Source organism: Nansenia antarctica (genome assembly GCF_963989245.1).
Source record: "Nansenia antarctica genome assembly, chromosome: 8".
Classification (NCBI taxonomy): Eukaryota; Metazoa; Chordata; class Actinopteri; order Argentiniformes; family Microstomatidae; genus Nansenia; species Nansenia antarctica.
In genome coordinates, this window is record NC_137678.1 from 6,346,426 (window position 1) to 6,361,446 (window position 15,021).

The window sequence follows — 15,021 nt, forward strand, 5'->3', positions numbered from 1 at the left end:
TGCTGTTCATTATTTTGATAATAAATCATAGCTAGCTAGCTATAACATCTTCATATATTTTTTTTTTTATATACACACATACATATACTATATATACCATACAGGCTAAATACTGATCACTTGGCATATGCATCATCTATTAAAGTATCAAAGATCACACATTTGCATTGACCGCCAGTCAAACTTCTACCACCTCCTGAGTAAATCCAACGTTCCTACGCTGAGATATGACCGTTTTAGCACATCAATGTTTGTTTGCAACAATGAACCATGTGCTTGCCAACCAACATTGATAAAGCCACATTTAGAACAGCCACAGACAGTTCCAAGCCAACTACTTAAAGTTGAGAATAAACTTCAATTATTAAATGTTTTAGAAAGCCTATCAAATATTCCAGGACAACACAATTTTTCCATGTAAATTTTCAATTTTGCTCAGTTTCCATGCCTTTTCCAGGTATGGAACAGGGCTCAATAATTTCCATGTTTTCCCTGTTTTCCAGGTAGCGTGGCAACCCTGCTACCTCTCTAACCTCTAGGCTACCTCTCTAACCTCTAGGCTACCTGCCTCTCTAACCTCTAGACTACCTGCCTCTCTAACCTCTAGGCTACCTACCTCTCTAACCTCTAGACTACCTCCCTCTCTAACCTCTAGGCTACCTGCCTCTCTAACCTCTAGACTACCTGCCTCTCTAACCTCTAGACTACCTGCCTCTCTAACCTCTAGGCTACCTGCCTCTCTAACCTCTAGACTACCTGCCTCTCTAACCTCTAGGCTACCTGCCTCTCTAACCTCTAGGCTACCTGCCTCTCTAACCTCTAGACTACCTGCCTCTCTGACCTCTAGACTACCTCTCTAACCTCTAGGCTACCTGCCTCTCTAACCTCTAGACTACCTGCCTCTCTAACCTCTAGGCTACCTCTCTAACCTCTAGACTACCTGCCTCTCTAACCTCTAGACTACCTGCCTCTCTGACCTCTAGGCTACCTCTCTAACCTCTAGACTACCTGCCTCTCTAACCTCTAGACTACCTGCCTCTCTAACCTCTAGGCTACCTCTCTAACCTCTAGACTACCTCTCTAACCTTTAGGCTACCTCTCTAACCTTTAGGCTACCTCTCTAACCTCTAGGCTACCACGGCCACAGACATTACCTGCGTAGGCGTCGTCCATGTCGAGGTCCGGCCCGCTGCTGATGCTCGCCGCCTCTAAGGAGTGGACGCTGACGGAGTTGAGGAGGCCGCGCAGCTGTTCGATGTCGCTGTCCTTGCTGTCCAGGGCCATCTGCAGCTCGATGCGCAGCTGACTCTCGTCTGCAATTTGCTGCAGACAGAAAGACGGACGAAAAGGACATTCTTTTAGTCATCCATAGTTTTTCCGTCTGCGGCCCCTGTTGACGTTGTTTGTCGGCATGTTATTGATCGCTGGCACGTCGACGGCCGCTGTTGTTGAAACGGTTAGGGTCAGGTGTCGTTGGTTGTGTTGATGACCACATTGCATACCGTCGACCTCCCTCGGAACTTGACGATGCTGTTATTGAAGTGGTTGTGGTTGACGGTTAGTGTGTGGTCGTGGTTGTGTTACTGTTAGTGTAAGGTTGTGGTTGTGACAGTTAGTGTGAGGTGGTGGTTGTGGTTGTGACAGTTGTGGTTTAGCCCTTAGTGTAAGGTTTGTGGTTGTGACAGTTAGTGTGAGGTGGTGGTTGTGGTTGTGACAGTTGTGGTTTAGCCCTTAGTGTAAGGTTGTGGTTGTGACAGTTAGTGTGAGGTGGTGGTTGTGGTTCTGACAGTTGTAGTTTAGCCCTTAGTGTAAGGTGGTGGTTAGGGTTAGGTTGAGGTTTTGGGTGTAGTTTAGCCCTGAGTGTAAGGTGGTGGTTAGGGTTAGTGTAAGGTGGTGGTTAGGGTTAGAGTTAGGGTTAGGGTTGGTGTAAGGTGGTGGTGCTGACCGCCTGCATGTCGTTGATCTCCCTCTGGTACTTGATGATGGTGCTGTTAAGCTTCTCCTTCTCCGACCGCAGCTCCAGCTGCAACTTCCTGTTCTCTTTCTCCTTCCGTCGCACATCCGTGTCGTTACCACGACGACTGCCTCCGCCACGCATCTCTTTCCTGTTCATGATCTCTGCCAGCTTGTTCACAGCCTAAAACACACGTTCGTACACACACACACACACACACACACACTTGTAATGACCCTATAATTAAGAGTACTGAGTGTAATGTAGAAAAAACTTTTGACTAATAAGTTAACTAATATTACAACACAGTCAGGTTAAATCAGGGAAACATGTCTAAACTATCCTTCCCTCCCAGCAGACGTACCTGGGTCTAACCCTCCCAGCAGACGTACCTGGGTCTAACCCTCCCAGCAGACGTACCTGGGTCTAACCCTCCCAGCAGACGTACCTGGGTCTAACCCTCCCAGCAGACGTACCTGGGTCTAACCCTCCCAGCAGACGTACCTGGGTCTAACCCTCCCAGCAGACGTACCTGGGTCTAAAACACCCAGCAGACGTACCTGGGTCTAACCCTCCCAGCAGACGTACCTGGGTCTAAAACACCCAGCAGACGTACCTGGGTCTAACCCTCCCAGCAGACGTACCTGGGTCTAAAACACCCAGCAGACGTACCTGGGTCTAAAACACCCAGCAGACGTACCTGGGTCTAAAACACCCAGCAGACGTACCTGGGTCTAAAACACCCAGCAGACGTACCTGGGTCTTCAGCGTTCTCTCTGACTGCAGCTGCTTCTCAAACGTGATCTTCATCTGGCTCATCTGCTGCTCGTCGTCCTTCGATGTCTGCAGCTCTGAACACAACAGACCAGACAGCCCTGCTCATGTACAGTTGTAAACAGCCCTGCTCATGTACAGTTGTAAAGTCAAGCCTTTCTTTTCAATACCACAATTGTCCATCTAGTAAAACCAGTCCGTACCCCTGTATCCCAGTACACATGACAATAGTACTTTGGAAAGAAATGCGTCACTAATTGAACTGTAGTTAACTGTGAGAGCAATCACATCGTTGCAGTTCATAGTTATGGAGATGTTCTCTTGCTATCCAAATCCGGGGCGATTAAAACCAAAAAAAGGAAATAAATTGAAATAAGGAACAGTTTACCTTCATGCGTGTCCTTCAGTCTGTTGTTCAGCTCCTCCTTCTCGTTGGCGAGGTTGGCCACGTCACCAGTCAGAGTTCTGTTGGATTCCTCCAACTACATAGGAACATAATCCACCAAATACTCTTTACACTCATAAAGGGCCTTATCATTGAAACATACAAAATGTGAAAATGTCGTTTTCCATTCTGTTCATCAGGTTTTGCCTTCTAGATCTCCAAATCTAAACTAACTCTGTGTGAACGCAGCTCAGCCCCTGTCCACTCACCCCTATCCCCTGTCCACTCACCCCTATCCCTATCCCTATCCCCTGTCCACTCACCCCTGTCCACTCACCCCTATCCCCTGTCCACTCACCCCTATCCCTAGCCCCTGTCCACTCACCCCTATCCCTATCCCTATCCCCTGTCCACTCACCCCTATCCCTATCCCCTGTCCACTCACCCCTATCCCTATCCCCTGTCCACTCACCCCTATCCCTATCCCCTGTCCACTCACCCCTATCCCTAGCCCCTGTCCACTCACCCCTATCCCTAGCCCCTGTCCACTCATCCCTATCCCCTGTCCACTCACCCCTATCCCCTGTCCACTCACCCCTATCCCTATCCCCTGTCCACTCACCCCTATCCCCTGTCCACTCACCCCTATCCCTAGCCCCTGTCCACTCACCCCTATCCCTATCCCCTATCCACTCACCCCTATCCCTATCCCCTGTCCACTCACCCCCATCCCTAGTGCCTGTCCACTCACCCCTATCCCTAGCCCCTGTCCACTCACCCCTATCCCTATCCCCTGTCCACTCACCCCTATCCCTATCCCCTGTCCACTCACCCCCATCCCTAGCCCCTGTCCACTCACCCCTATCCCTATCCCCTGTCCACTCACCCCTATCCCTATCCCCTGTCCACTCACCCCCATCCCTAGCGCCTGTCCACTCACCCCCATCCCTAGCCCCTGTCCACTCACCCCTATCCCCTGTCCACTCACCCCTATCCCTAGCCCCTGTCCACTCACCCCTATCCCTATCCCCTGTCCACTCACCCCCATCCCTAGCGCCTGTCCACTCACCGAGCCGATGGTGACGTCCTTGTCGCCCAGCTCCTGCCTGTGTCGGGCCATCATCTCCTTCAGCTCCAGCTCCTTCATGATCTTCTCCTTCTCCAGGTCAGAGTACTGCTCCTCCGCGATGGACCGGGCCAGCTGCTCCGAGTCCGCCTTGGTCAGCGTGATCTCCAGCTGGGCCGCCAGGGAGTCCCTGTGGGGGTCAAGTGGGTCAACATGGGCCAATCAGATCAGTTGGGGGGATTGGGGGGGATTAAGCTATATACATGTTACGGTACATGTGGGAAAACTAGGGTTAGGGTTAGGTGCTAGGGTGACTTGGTATATGCTGGCATGTCTAACCTTAACCCTAACCCTAGCACCCTAGCACATAACCCTAACGCTAGTTTTCCCACATATACTATAACATACATATCTTAAGTTTTGCAGTTTGGGGACTATTCCATTCTGTCCATTGCAGTACGCATGCTACATCGAGCTGACGTAAAGAAAGAGAAAACAAACAACAACTCAACCCCAGACCCACCTCTCCTCCTGCAGCTCCTGGAGTGACTGCTGCATGTCCTTGTACAGCTTGTTCTTCTCCTCACACTCCTCCTTCAGCTCGCGCACCTGCGTCTTATACAGCGTCTGCAACACCACAACCAGGACAACTATCACCTGCGTCTTATACAGTGTCTACAACACCACGACCAGGACAACTATCACCTGCGTCTTATACAGCGTCTGCAACACCACAACCAGGACAACTATCACCTGCGTCTTATACAGCGTCTGCAACACCACAACCAGGACAACTATCACCTGCGTCTTATACAGCGTCTGAAACACCACAACCAGGACAACTATCACCTGCGTCTTATACAGTGTCTGCAACACCACAACCAGGACAACTATCACCTGCGTCTTATACAGTGTCTGCAACACCACAACCAGGACAACTATCACCTGCGTCTTATACAGTGTCTGCAACACCACAACCAGGACAACTATCACCTGCGTCTTATACAGCGTCTGCAACACCACAACCAGGACAACTATCACCTGCGTCTTATACAGCGTCTGCAACACCACAACCAGGACAACTATCACCTGCGTCTTATACAGCGTCTGCAACACCACAACCAGGACAACTATCACCTGCGTCTTATACAGTGTCTACAACACCACAACCAGGACAACTATCACCTGCGTCTTATACAGCGTCTGCAACACCACGACCAGGACAACTATCACCTGCGTCTTATACAGCGTCTGCAACACCACAACCAGGACAACTATCACCTGCGTCTTATACAGCGTCTGCAACACCACAACCAGGACAACTATCACCTGCGTCTTATACAGCGTCTGCAACACCACGACCAGGACAACTATCACCTGCGTCTTATACAGCGTCTGCAACACCACGACCAGGACAACTATCACCTGCGTCTTATACAGCGTCTGCAACACCACAACCAGGACAACTATCACCTGCGTCTTATACAGCGTCTGCAACACCACAACCAGGACAACTATCACCTGCGTCTTATACAGCGTCTACAACACCACAACCAGGACAACTATCACCTGCGTCTTATACAGTGTCTACAACACCACAACCAGGACAACTATCACCTGCGTCTTATACAGTGTCTACAACACCACAACCAGGACAACTATCACCTGCGTCTTATACAGTGTCTACAACACCACAACCAGGACAACTATCACCTGCGTCTTATACAGCGTCTGCAACACCACGACCAGGACAACTATCACCTGCGTCTTATACAGTGTCTACAACACCACAACCAGGACAACTATCACCTGCGTCTTATACAGTGTCTGCAACACCACAACCAGGACAACTATCACCTGCGTCTTATACAGTGTCTGCAACACCACAACCAGGACAACTATCACCTGCGTCTTATACAGCGTCTGCAACACCACGACCAGGACAACTATCACCTGCGTCTTATACAGTGTCTGCAACACCACAACCAGGACAACTATCACCTGCGTCTTATACAGCGTCTGCAACACCACGACCAGGACAACTATCACCTGCGTCTTATACAGCGTCTGCAACACCACAACCAGGACAACTATCACCTGCGTCTTATACAGCGTCTACAACACCACGACCAGGACAACTATCACCTGCGTCTTATACAGCGTCTGCAACACCACAACCAGGACAACTATCACCTGCGTCTTATACAGTGTCTACAACACCACAACCAGGACAACTATCACCTGCATCTTATACAGCGTCTGCAACACCACAACCAGGACAACTATCACCTGCGTCTTATACAGCGTCTGCAACACCACAACCAGGACAACTATCACCTGCGTCTTATACAGTGTCTACAACACCACAACCAGGACAACTATCACCTGCGTCTTATACAGTGTCTGCAACACCACAACCAGGACAACTATCACCTGCATCTTATACAGCGTCTGCAACACCACAACCAGGACAACTATCACCTGCATCTTATACAGTGTCTACAACACCACGACCAGGACAACTATCAACACACTTACACACTCTCAATAATGTAAAACAAAGCACATTAACACAACATTACTGGCTGAATGCAGAAGCACAGACTCCACATAGACGTCGTGCTGTCTTTACGTTCTTGTTCATATGAGCCATTACAATGTTTAAAGTGTTTAAAGTGAAGTTAGCATTTAAAGGCTCATTCTGGGATTTGTTCTGCCGCTCAATTTCAATTCATGACAAAAGAATATCACTTTTAAATGCCTAATGAGGGTAGGACAACTAGTACAACCTTATTATAACACAAAATAAAAACCCAATGTCTTGATTAAAACTAGAATTCCAGTACCATGTCCTTGCATCCAAAAGCTCTGATTATGAATTCAAGAGTGTCTCGGTCCAATTGTATGTATACCAAAAAAAAAAGTGTGTTGGCAAGCCATGTGGCTGACAAACTAATTAAGGATTAAACTTGAACTTCAGTTCATGATTTGAATTGAAGACAATTCCACATTTCTGAATCAAACACAACCCCTGAAAGGACAAACGTGATGATGTAAGGAGAGCAGACGTACAGAGAAGTACTGCTCAGTCTCCAGCTGGTCCTGGAGCTCCTTCATCTGGCCGTCAGAGTCCTGCCTCTCTCTGCACACAAACACAGAGAAACCTTCATTCTTCACTGTTCCATCAGTCATGACTGGAGAACTCTGTGTGTGTGTGTGTGTGTGTGTGTGTGTGTGTGTGTCCTGTAATCCCCAACAAAGCATTCAACACAAAGGGTTGAAATACATAAGACATAGAAACACAGACATCTGAGGTTGGAATTCAAATCGTAGCGAATAATTGAATAACTGATTCATTTCTACCCAGAACAGGCAGAGATGGGAACATGTGACAGGGTCTGGTGAAACAGGCCACGGGGGAGGTCATAGGTGTTCCCAGGTGGGATTAGAACTCATGACCCCCACTACTTACTTGCGCAGTTCCTGATTCTGTTTCTCCAGACTGCGTTTCATGTCCAACAGGTGGTTGGCCTCCTGCTTCAGCTGTTTCTCTGAGGTCCGCAGGGTGTTGAGCTGCTGGTTCTGGGCCTTCAGGTCGTTCTGGGTCAGACTTCGCTTCTGGATCTCCTGCTCGATCCTCAGGGTCAGGTTCTTCACCTGGAGAAAGGGGAAATGTTTAATGAATGACAGGGATGGTCCAAAAGTCATTCTGCAGAGGTATCATCGATGGGTAGGAGTGGCTCGCTTTTTATGACACTGTATAGCTTTTAAGTTAGGTGGATCACTAAGGTAACGCTAACAAACACTTGTTATTGTTTCTGCTATGGAAATTCCGCTAGGTAGCAAAACCTTTTATAGAACCTCCCTCCTTCACCTGTCTGTGGAGGACTATGCACTTTTACCAATGGACATTAAAACCAAACAGTTTACAAGTTAAAACAGACTGATTCTTCCATGGCTTTTAGACATAAGGCTCTCTCATAAAATGAAGACAACAGAGGTGAAAGTTGGCAGTTCAGTTAAGTTCTTTTTTGACTACGCCGTCTAAAGCTGCCCGTAGGCAAATCCATAACTGTATCTCTGCCTCGCGCTTCCATGATCTGGTACATTCAGGACAGACCAGACAGATGAATGTGATCCGAGGAGATCAGAGGAGATCGTTCACATAAAGCTGTGAGAAGGTTCATAGCTACTCTGCTCTTTATGGACCAAAATGAAAACTTCAAATCTTGTGTAGTTGTTAATGTTCCATCATGGCAGATTAGGTGGCTGCATCTGTACCAGTTAGTATTAACACACACGCACAGACACAGACACAGACACAGACACAGACACAGACACAGACACAGACACAGACACAGACACAGACACAGACACACACACACACACACACACACACCCCCACACCGCCACACACCCCCCCCCCCCCCCCCACACACACACAGACAGACACAGACACACACACATACACACACACACAGACAGACACACACACACACACACACCCGCCCCCCCCCCACACACACACACACACACACACACACACACACACACAGACAGACAGACAGACAGACAGACAGACAGACAGACAGACAGACAGACAGACAGACAGACAGACAGACAGACAGACAGACAGACAGACAGACAGACAGACAGACAGACACACACACACACACACACACACACACACACACACACACACCTCTTCAGTGAGCCTCTCCTTGTGGCGGCGGAGTTCCTCCAGCTTCTGCAGGGCCTGTTTGTAGTCGCAGTCCAGCATGCTGCTGCGTTTCTCCAGCTCCAGCATGCGGTTCTCCACCTGCGCCTTGGACGCCCGCTCCTCCTGCAACTTCTGCTCCACCTCTGAGGGGAGGGAGGGAGGAAGAGAGGAGGGGTGAGGGAGAGAGGGATGAGGGGTGAGGGAGAGAGGGAGGGGAGGGAGAGAGGGGGGTGAGGGAGAGAGGGAGGGGAGGGAGAGAGGGATGAGGGGTGAGGGGTGAGGGAGCGGTGAGGGAGGAGGGGTGAGGGAGAGAGGGAGGGGAGGGAGAGAGGGATGAGGGGTGAGGGAGGGGAGGGAGAGAGGGATGAGGGGTGAGGGGTGAGGGAGGGGAGGGAGAGAGGGAGGGGAGGGAGAGAGGGATGAGGGGTGAGGGAGAGAGGGAGGGGAGGGGTGAGGGAGAGAGGGAGGGGAGGGATGAGGGGTGAAGGGTGAGGGAGCGGTGAGGGAGAGAGGGGTGAGGGAGAGAGGGAGGGGTGAGCTGGCTATTAGAAAGTCAATTAGTAGCATTTATCAATTTTACAGATTGTCATGACAGATTTAAATCCACATATAGAAGATCTGACAACAGCAGCAACAACAACAAAAGCCTAAAGAGACGGCTCCTTCAACCTACGGTGGAAGAGGTTATGTAAGCATGTGGGGGGGGGGCCTGACTGAGCAGAGTTACCACTAACGTCCTCATAGAGATGGGGCAGTGCCAAGTGGGCTGGAGAGAGAGGGTAAAGGGTAACTACACTTATATAGCGCCTTTATCCAAAGCGCTTTACAACGGCCTCTCATTCACCCATTCACACACACATTCACACACCAATGGCGAGGTAGGCAAGCTGCCATGCAAGGCGCCAGCCCCCGCTCACTAGGAGCAATTTGGGGTTCAGTGTCTTGCCCAAGGACACTTCGGGGCTCAAACAGCCGATCTGCCGACCTTGCGATCATTAGATGGCAGCTCTACCTCCTGCGCCACGGCCACCCAGAGGGGAAGAAGGAAAAATCAAATGGGGTTGGAAGCAGGGCAGAGCATACCCTTCATGACCTCCGACTTCGCGCCCTCGATGGACTCGGAGATCTTGCTCTTGTCAGCGAGCCGGGCCTTGGTGGCCTTGTGGGCCGCCTCCTCCTGCTCCACGCCCTGCTGCAGCACCTTCAGCTTGTAGGTCATGTCGATCTCCTTGTTGTTCTTCTCCTGCAGGGGGCGACGGAGAGAGAGAAGAGAGAGGGTGAACAAAAAGAAAGGTGGGGGGGGGGGGGGGGGAAGAAGGACGGGAACAAAAGACGGTAAGAACGAGAGAGGGTACGAGGAGGGCGAGACAAGATGCAACAGTAAGGTAGAAGAGTACAAAAGGGGGTTAACACTAGAACAGACGTGCCTTTTTATCTACTAAAAGAGCCGCCACTGTGGTCAAATGACCCCCTCTTTACAATGCTCAAGCTACTATTTACACACAACGACCACTAGTTGGCCGCTTGTAAATTAGCCTGCTTCCTACACAGAAAAACGGCAAAATACTTCATACTAGCTTATCCTGATGTGATTTTGAAAATGTAAGGATACTGGGTGGTAGAACGCACACAAGTCATGAAAGGAGGGTCCTAAAATTTGATTGAGTGCAAAGATAGAACATTTTACTTTTCTCACAGGGGTCAAATGACCCCTCATGGCTGATTAAGTGTTGTTCAGCATCGTTTGAGTAAACAATGACTGAGTCAGTCCGTCTAGACCATCGTTTCTCAACGGGGGCGTTCAGACAACATCGGGGGGCGCTGGAACAGATATTTTAAAAAGGGGGGCGTTGAGGTGTTCTTGGGGGTCGTTCGCGCATTAAGTATTTTTCTCATGAAAAACAGCTGTCAGCAGTGTTATTACGGGTACGTTCGTAAATGCACGAACGGTCATTTCGCTCGGACAAACCGTGTTTTCAGTCAGAGCACCCATCTCTGTTTGTGGGCTCAAAAGTGAGTGTCATCAAGAAGATGAAGCTAAAAACTCAGCTAGCAAAGGCAGAGCTTTTGATCGTTTCCAATGTGTCTGGGTAAGCTGCATTATAGAAGGATCTTGACAGTTCATGTACAGTGCAGAAATTGCAATACTATGCTAGTCTACAATAGAAAGAAACCCGGTTCATCCCATCTGTAACGTATTGTTGACCATGGATGCGCCATAGCTAATGCTAGCACATGCCAACTTTCAATGCCCAACTTCTATGAGTGTTTTCATTGTAGGCTATGCTTGAGTGACATATGTTTCAGTTTGTGGGCTCATTGTAATTGTTGGCTATAAGCCAGAGAGAACATTTCTTATTTTAATTTTGACAGTCCATGTCCCCGCCGGTGACGTAAGCCTGTCGTGCCAAATACTCCCTCCCCGCGTATACACACTACCCTCTGCGCTTACGCATTCACTTTGTTCGCTTCCTTTCAATACAGCTTATTTAATTTAGTTACAATTAGTGCTAATACCATACCACCATACCAGAACATCACAGCAGGAACAATCTCAAAAAAGCGATCGTAGTCCGGAAAGGGCTCTCTCGCTTACCAATAATCGAACCTAGAGAAATCAGCTACGAATGTCCCCTCCCCTCGCAGGTTCATCACAGTATATTACATAAATGTATTACTGTTAAGTGTTGTTGTGGATGTTATCCCTAGTGCCATTCTGAGGTTAGCATTGCGATGTGTTCGTCTTAACGTTCACAAACTAAAATATACGATCGCTTTTTGTGATATGTTGGTCCTCTTGTGATGTCCTGGAAACGAACACATAAGCACTCCGAACAGCTGCAGCGTCTTTTGTTGTTATAGGAAACCACTACTCTGCTTGCGATTGATCAGCTGTCAGCAGTGTTATTACGGGTACGTTCGTAAATGCACGAACGGTCAGTTCGCTCGGACAAAACCGTGTTTTCAGTCAGAGCGCCCATCTCTGAGCGCTCCCAGAGCGCAGAGCTCTGAACTTTGGAACTTTGTTAAGGTTTGATATGTTTTGATATGAGAAATTCGAACTAAGTGGTCAGTTTATGAAAATAATACCGTAGAATACTAATAAATATTTAAATAAATAGCCCCCTAGCGTTTGCCGCCATATTGTGACACCACCGCCCCAAAGTCCAATAAAAAATGAAGAAATATTAGCATCATAAAACAGCAATTTGGCGAAATGCAACACCAGCACACTTAAAAAACTAACAATGTTAGTTGTAATGTACAGTTTTGTAGCCTACTGTTTGTTCTGCACCGGACGTGTTCCTAGCAGTCTGTTTGTATTCTCTGATCTTGTCTAAGTTTGTTCAACACTCAGAAACAGCATTTTTCCCCGCGGTGGCGTAGCGGTCTAAGCACTAGCCACTAGTGCAAGCTGCCCACCGGGGACTGGGATCGAATCCCGGTCTCGCCAGACCCGGATATGGCCGAGGCACACAGGGAGCGGCATATTGAGCGGCCGCTCCAGAGGGCGGTATAGGACTATTTCCGGACAAGGATCCGTCGCGCAACAGTGCCCCCGGGGTGCCGGAATAACGGTGCTGGGCTCGAGGAGCCAGTCAGCTAGTCTGCCTGGCGATCTCCTCTGGGGCTGCCGGCCACGGGGTCGTGCGGCGGATCCTACGCAATAGGCAGGGGATAATTGGATGCTAGGTTGGGTTCAATTGGATACCAAATTGGGTGAAAAAGGGATAAAATCTGGAAAAATATGATATTCCAACTGCCCAGTTAAATCAAATCTATTATTTGGCATTCATTGACATGCTTTTTAAATGATATAAGACAGAATATTAGTCAACGTTAATATTCAGGGAAGAAAATAAGCCTACTTTTTTTTGATGGGGGGCGGTAAGAGACCTGGATATTGGACAGGGGGGCGCTGGCCGAAAAAAGGTTGAGAACCACTGGTCAAGACGAAGGCATCTGCTAAATGACTAAAGGCTGAACGGAAAGGAAAATAAAATTCATCCATGTGGTTTACCTTCTCCAGGTCAGTCAGCTTCTCCTGGAGTTGCCGCTTCTCCGTCTCCGCCTTGGACAGAACCTGTCTCACCTGCCGCACCTCCTCCTCCAGGCCAGAGATACGCACTGCAGAGAGAGAGAGAGACAGGTGACATCATCACCTGGATTTTTTGATCAGATCGCAGAGCGTCTGGTTGCTCGTGGTTGACTAGCTACAGAGGCTGGTTCTGAGACGGTGGGACCTTTGGGGGTGACCAGGGACTCTCGTGGGGCCGTGATACAAATCTGAACCAAGAGGAGCTAAAGAGCTAAGTGCTAGTTTAACATTAGCTTGTTCAAAAAAGGCAACTGATAACTCTGATGTCATAATGGAGGCCCAAGCCATTTTCAACCAAGAAGAGGAACAGGAAGGTAGTCATCTCTACCCTGCTACCCAGGTGGGACTTCCACCCAGCCTTCATCAAAAACATAAACGCTGAAATATCCAGAGAGTGTGCAATGAAGCAAAATGTATACTTGGCGGCCCACCCCACCCTGGACGAGTACAGTTTATATGACCAAGTGCACATCTTCAAGGCAACAGTCCCCATTTTTGCAAAGACCCTGAAGGACGTCGCACTAGACCGCACACCGAACACATCCTACAGGAGCAACAGAGACCATCAGACCACCACCTCACACAGACCATCATCTAGACGACCTGCTGCATCCAGAGAACACCCTGCTGCATCCGGAGGACACCCTGCTGCATCCAGAGGACAGACTGCTGCATCCAGAGAACACCCTGGTGCATCTAGAGGACACCCTGCTACATCTAGAGAACACCCTGCTGCATCTAGAGGACACCCTGCTACATCTAGAGGACACCCTGCTACATCTAGAGGACACCCTGCTACATCTAGAGGACACCCTGCTACATCTAGAGGACAGCCTGCTGCATCTAGAGGACACCCTTCTACATCTAGAGGACACCCTGCTACATCTAGAGGACACCCTGCTACATCTAGAGGACAGCCTGCTACACCCAGAGGTCTCCCGGCTGCACCAAATAGACACCCTGCTGCACCCCAGGCCAGGCCAGGCCCACCCCGCCACTGCCATCCCCATACCACACATATGCGCAGGCTGTGAACAGAGGAATCCCAAAACCTACACCTAGCAGAGCCCCACCCTACGACCTGAGCATACACCAGATGCTCAGTGAGCTCTACGCAGTCATGGTCCGGGACTAAAACCATTAGAACAAAAACAACATGGAATACAAATCTTTAACAATTTCATCCTGGAACATTCAAGGTCTGAGGTCGACAGCCTTTGGCATTAAGAGCAGAAACCCAGACTTCACGAAAGAAATTTCAAACACAGGAGTTTTTTTAATTTTAATCCTACAGGAGACATGGTATAGAGGAGATGGTCCCACTGGCTGTCCCGCCAACTATAGAGAGCTGGTAGTACCATCAAGCTACCTGGGATCAGACAGGGACGAGACTCGGGAGGTATCCTAATATGGCACAAATTAGAACTCTCTCACTCCATCACACCAATCAAAACAGGAGCTTTCTACATATGGCTAGAAATAAATAAGGAACTTACCTCAACCGAGAAAAATATCCTCCTGTGTGCTACATACATCCCCCCAATTGAATCCCCATATTTTAAAGATGACATGTTCTCCATCCTAGAGGAGGAAATTAACAATTTCCAGTCCTGTGGTCACATTGTAGTCTGTGGAGACCTCAACGCCAGGACAGGACGAGAACCTGACACTCTCAGCACACAGGGTGACAAACACCTACCAGGAGGTGGTAACATCCCCTCCCCAATATGCCCCCCCAGACACAGCTACGACAAGGCAACAAACAAACATGGGTCACAACTCCTACAGCTCTGTCGTTCACTGGGACTGTACATAGTCAACGGTAGGCTTCGAGGAGACTCCTATGGTAGGTACACCTACAGCTCATCTCTGGGTAACAGTACAGTAGATTACTTCATCACTGACCTTAGCCTGGTGACTCTCAGAGCGTTCACAATCAGCCCATTAACACCCCTGTCAGACCACAGCAAAACCACAGTCTACCTGAACAGTTCAACACCCAATCATGAAGTAGTAAAACCTA

At 49.1% G+C, this 15,021-nt stretch overlaps 1 protein-coding gene across 1 annotated transcript in view; it reads right to left on the bottom strand.

Annotated features, from left to right (window-relative positions):
* The window catches only part of LOC308163778 (rho-associated protein kinase 2-like), a gene marked incomplete at both ends in the record, with an annotated part of 206,775 nt that overhangs the window by 125,470 nt on the left and 66,284 nt on the right, over window positions 1-15,021 (bottom strand). Inside the window, 11 exons of the mRNA XM_080537966.1 lie at window positions 1,155-1,323; window positions 1,946-2,137; window positions 2,711-2,805; window positions 3,117-3,210; window positions 4,183-4,369; window positions 4,703-4,806; window positions 7,252-7,321; window positions 7,652-7,836; window positions 8,882-9,042; window positions 9,983-10,142; window positions 12,921-13,027. Coding sequence (XP_080394092.1) covers window positions 1,155-1,323; window positions 1,946-2,137; window positions 2,711-2,805; window positions 3,117-3,210; window positions 4,183-4,369; window positions 4,703-4,806; window positions 7,252-7,321; window positions 7,652-7,836; window positions 8,882-9,042; window positions 9,983-10,142; window positions 12,921-13,027 — 1,524 coding nt within the window. The remainder of the gene's footprint in view (window positions 1-1,154; window positions 1,324-1,945; window positions 2,138-2,710; window positions 2,806-3,116; window positions 3,211-4,182; window positions 4,370-4,702; window positions 4,807-7,251; window positions 7,322-7,651; window positions 7,837-8,881; window positions 9,043-9,982; window positions 10,143-12,920; window positions 13,028-15,021) is intronic.